The 5,098-nt window shown below is 26.2% G+C and overlaps 1 protein-coding gene across 1 annotated transcript; it reads right to left on the bottom strand.

The window, feature by feature from the left end:
• Window positions 1-273: 273 nt before the first annotated feature.
• Window positions 274-3,127, bottom strand: LOC119669926 (general odorant-binding protein 19d-like). Its single transcript, XM_038079979.1, has 5 exons — window positions 3,012-3,127; window positions 952-1,024; window positions 773-861; window positions 518-654; window positions 274-448 (listed from the first exon to the last, which is right to left on the bottom strand). Exons 1-5 carry the CDS (start codon window positions 3,060-3,062, stop codon window positions 373-375), a joined length of 426 nt encoding a protein of 141 aa, XP_037935907.1. The 5' UTR covers window positions 3,063-3,127; the 3' UTR covers window positions 274-372.
• Between the last annotated feature and the right edge of the window lie 1,971 nt (window positions 3,128-5,098).

Genomic DNA, 5,098 nt, shown 5'->3' with positions numbered 1-5,098 from the left:
GTATAAGTAGAAATAATAACAAATAGCAATATATCAATAAGATAAAAAAATGCTTACCCTGCTTATATTGCATATTGTACACAACAATATGAATATCACTCAAACATCATTTTCAAAAGTGATGCCAATTTATTTTAACCAGACTTAATGCTATTTTTTTACAACTCTAAAAGAAGAAATCACAGCTAATAATAACCTTAAACAATAAAACCACATCTTAACTTTTTATATGCTTTCATTAACAATAATAATTTTTTTATTTATAGAGTGCCATTTTAAACATTTTATTCTTATAGAATCATTTTATATATGTATATTTTCAATATTCCATTTGAAGTTTTATCATTTTAGTGATAGTTCAATACTTCTTTACTAATTCACAAAAGTAAATCCCTTAGCTTCTGAATTATTCCTAAAGCATTGATCGAGTGCTTCAGCTGTTTCACATCTAAATATTCAAAAAAAGTGAATTTAAGTGCTTCTCGTAAGGTAAATACCTATGTACAATAAAGCTTACTTATCTTTTTGGGGTTCAAGTTTATAACAAATTTCTATAACTTCATCACCCGCTTTTTCCTGTGCAGCATCGCCATTAGCTATTATATTTTTGATCGCAATTGCGGTTTCTTTGTTCAATTTTCCATCATCAGTTAACTATAGTATTAAAATATAATTTTTATTAATTAATTAATAATTTAGTTAATTAATTTAATATTGATTTAATTAAGTTTTATAATTCTATAAACATACGTACTATACAGAATATACTTACAAGATTTAATTTTTTCATAACGCAATCTTTTAAACACTTTGCAGCTGTAGTTTCTGCAGGTCCATGGTTGAAAAGAAGTTTCATATCATCTGGTTTAAAAAATACAAAATAATTATGACTAAATGATTTTTATAAAATATACTAAATTTCAATTAAAACAATTAAATTTATTGTTCTACCTTCAGTTGCTCCTGTTTCCGTCTTGCATTCATTTCCGAGAGCCGTTAACTTTTCTTTGGAGAACTCTTGACTCTAAAAATATTTAATAAAGATTTATTGTTTAAGTTAAAGTTATAACTTAATATATAAAATTTTGCTTTTTTTTTAAATTTTTAATATTGTTATTAGTAGAAAAATGCGAATATCTATAGTCTTTAGCAATTCCTACAGCAAGAAGTCACAAATTAAAAGCAATAAACAACACTGTATTTACTATAACTTAATATATATGCATAATATAATAAAACGATGTAGGTAGTATAAAGATTAATACCTAACTATATCTATTCTCAAACAAATAACCACCCCAAAAATATTAATCAATTAGTTAATGAGTTAAAACTATTATAGTATTGGTATAATTGGTATAAGAAATACCTATAAAGAATATTTTATGTTCTATATCATTAAAATAATCGAATTGAAAATTTTGAAATTTCTTGAAGATTTTTGAGTTAGGTTAGATGCATATTTTATTTGTTTTATACCAAGTTTTCATAAACCTTCACCCATAAATCATAACCACACGACAATTTACAAATGGAAGGCACTGACTTGTTAAACAAATTTTTAGAATTTTTACATATATAATAATTACATCTTATAATCTATATAGAATCATTAATTAAAGTATAAATCAGGTTGTTAAATCAAAAGACATACAAGCACTTTTTATATACACGAAGGATATAATTTAAATATAAATCATTAGTAATGTAAAATGTAATTTTAGAAAAGGTTGAAGACATGCTGTATGGACGGCATGAAGCTAGGGTCGGCCTACCCTGTAGTATCTTCTGTAACCCGTACGTAGTTACTCTCGAAAAACAATTAGAGCAGGCTTGATCAGAGCTAACCTTAAGTTTTTGGAGGCCCCCCTATTTAACACACTCAGCGATATTTCTAATATTAGTACTGTGCAGACTCTCGCTTTATAAATGCTTCTGGCTGGTTCTAGTTTGATCTTTTTCTACCCATTATTACGAGGATTTGTGGTTTCAAAACGGGAAGAAGGATATAATTTAAATATAAATCATTAGTAATGTAAAATGTGATTTCAGAAAAGGTTGAAGACATGTTGTATGGACGGCATGAAGCTAGGGTCAACCTACCCTGTAGTATCTTCTGCAACGCGTGGCTAGCTGCTATCGAAGAGCAGTTAGGACAGCCTTGCTCAGAACTAGGCTTAAGTTTTTGGGGGCAGCTTTCTTTAACACACTCAGCAATATCTTTAGCATTAGTATTGAGTAGACTCTCGGTCAGTTTGGTTCAATCTCTCTTGCCATGGTACACGAAAATGAATGGAGTATTAAGCATTTGAAAAAAAGAAGCTTATATAAAAGTCTGAAACAATATACTTTAAATTCCGACTTTAATATATGTAAGCATATGATACTAGGTTAAAGTCTATAGTTTTTGAAGATTAAACCGAACCAATCAATATTCTGTAGAGTAAAGTGTGACGTCAGCGATATCCTATGAAATCTGTTACGTCGGCTGAGTTTAACCCTTTCGTATTTTTTCGTAATATTTATATTGAATTTGGTGATTTTTATTTATATTGAATTTTTTTTATTATTAAAACCTTATTTTTATTTTGTTTTATTGCTTAATATTATTTTGTTATAAATTTTTGTATATTATAAATTATGAGGATGGGTATTTGTATATATAGCAATATATTCATAAAATCTTCTTTAATGCATTCTAGTTGAATAATTATTAAACTTGTTTTAAGTTAAATTTTTATTATGTTATATGAAATATATTTTAGTTTTGTATTTATTTAAAGGTTTTATGTTTATAACAATCATTTTTTTTTCACTACCAAAATATAGCTCCTTTTAATTACATTTATTTTTTTTTCTTTTACCTAGTCCGTATTTCTTAACGATTTTAAGGAATTATTTATCGATATATGCTTTAAAATTTGCAGCAAATCAAAAATTATTTTAAAATTACTAAAACCTTTAAGATTTTTATTGATTCACTGCAAATATTAATAATTTAAGGACAATACCTCTACGAAAACCGCAGCTATACACAAAAGTAGGACACTGAGGATTTTCATTTTTCACTAATATATATTTTTTAGTAAATCGAATTATTTTAATTATTATATACAATACTTAGTGATAACACCAACACTTCTAATAAAATAAAAATTGCATTTTGCAATTTATAGCTTTGATGCAGTTTCAACTTTAGACTTTTATGAATAATTTATATATTAAATACACTGCAAACAATTAGCTGTAATCTTCTGTGAAGTCTTGAAATATTTAATTTGTAATACAATAATTAATTTAAAAAAAAATCATATAATTAAATTTTCACGCTTCAATTTAAAACGAAATGTTAATAATTATTTTATTATATATTGAACTTTAATTTAGTTAACCTTTGTAATTATAGTCTATAATTTTTTCTACTTAGTATAATATATCTACTTCCAAAAATTAGAATTTCTACTGTAGTAGCATATCAATTTCAGTATATATCTAATTATATATTAATTAAAATATATTATTATAATGTTACAACTATGACATGATATGATATACCATAAACACGTTTTTTAAAAATGGTTTCAAATTAAAGTCATATAAGTGTATGTAATCAATAAATCTGAGCTCTAACATTGAATTACATTCTGTTAAAAAAGTACCGGGAATCAAATATTTAAAATATTAACTAAAACGAATAGTCGAATTCTGTTAACGATACGTCATTTTGTCAGTGTGTGTGTATTTGCGATTTAACATTGGCGAGAAGACTCCTAAATTTTGCATCACTGTAAAGCACCATCTCAGAAAGCTAGCATTGTGAACGAATTTCTAGCCAAAAACTATACAAATCTTACTAAACAGTACTCACTATACTCACCTTATATAGCTCCTATCAACTTTTTTGTTTTGCAAAAATAGAAATTTAAATTTCGAGTCGTCCGTTTTCAGTCGTTAGATAATATAAAAGAGATTTTGTGGCAAGTTCCAGAGTTGTATTTAATAGGTTATTCATTGGTGTAAGTGTATTATTTCGAAAACGGCTTACTTTGAATGCGATATAATAAATTTTGATGAATAATGCATATATGTGTTTTGTGTTTCTCATTGACTATGATTTCTCGTACTCTATTATCACAGTAAAATAACATTGCATTCGTAAAATATTTTTACAGTGACATTGTAGTAGAAATAAAAGACGAATATACCCATTATAAGTACATAAGTTCAGGGTACATGAACTCGTACCCTGCCAGATTTGAAACTTAGAGTCAGTGTTCATTAGCCAACTGACCCAAAGCCGTACTTGAATGTATGTTCAAACTTGGAGTTTTGTTAATTAACTGTAAAAGTTCATTAACGAATTTACTTGCTGTATTATATTAGAAATATTAGAACAAAATCATGAACCAGATTTTTGATTATTAAATTTCAATTCTATTCTTTTGTAAAGTCATTATTTATATAATGTTTATATTACAGTATTAAATTTTTAATGTTATATATAGTAATCAAAAAAATGATAAAAAAACAAAGTAACAAAATTGATTTCATTATTACAGATCGCATCCATGCTATTTCCGATAACACAGTCCTGAACCGCAAACCGGTGATTAATTAAAATAACAGAAAGGAGAATACTAAAGCGTTCTTCATATGACAAACGGCCTTTTAAAATAACAAAATTTGAAGGTATGATATATATAGTCTTATAATGATGACTAAAAGATACTATTGAAACTTGCAAAATTAATATAACTAAGGCAAACACAACATTGTTATTCATATAAATGTAAAATCGACAAAATAATTAAGACAGTCAAAAAGATTATGAAGTAAAGACGAACAATAGAATCTTTAACGCCTTTAGAAATTTCTAGTCTTCACATCAGTAATTTCAATTTTATCAGGGATTCGGTTTATCATTCTGTTTAAATACTTCAAAAAGTTTGAATCGAAGGTTCCGATTCAAGACCGGTATGGTTCTGAATCGACCAACTGTTGTAGTTTATCTTATCGTGTTTCAAGAAATTACAATCATTTATAATAATGACAGCATATATATTATATAGTATAATATATAGTATAATATAGTATAATA

This window comes from Teleopsis dalmanni, chromosome 1 (assembly GCF_002237135.1).
Source record: "Teleopsis dalmanni isolate 2A chromosome 1, ASM223713v2, whole genome shotgun sequence".
Classification (NCBI taxonomy): Eukaryota; Metazoa; Arthropoda; class Insecta; order Diptera; family Diopsidae; genus Teleopsis; species Teleopsis dalmanni.
Note: the sequence above shows the minus strand (reverse complement) of the source record. Positions and strands in the feature narration are given on the sequence as shown.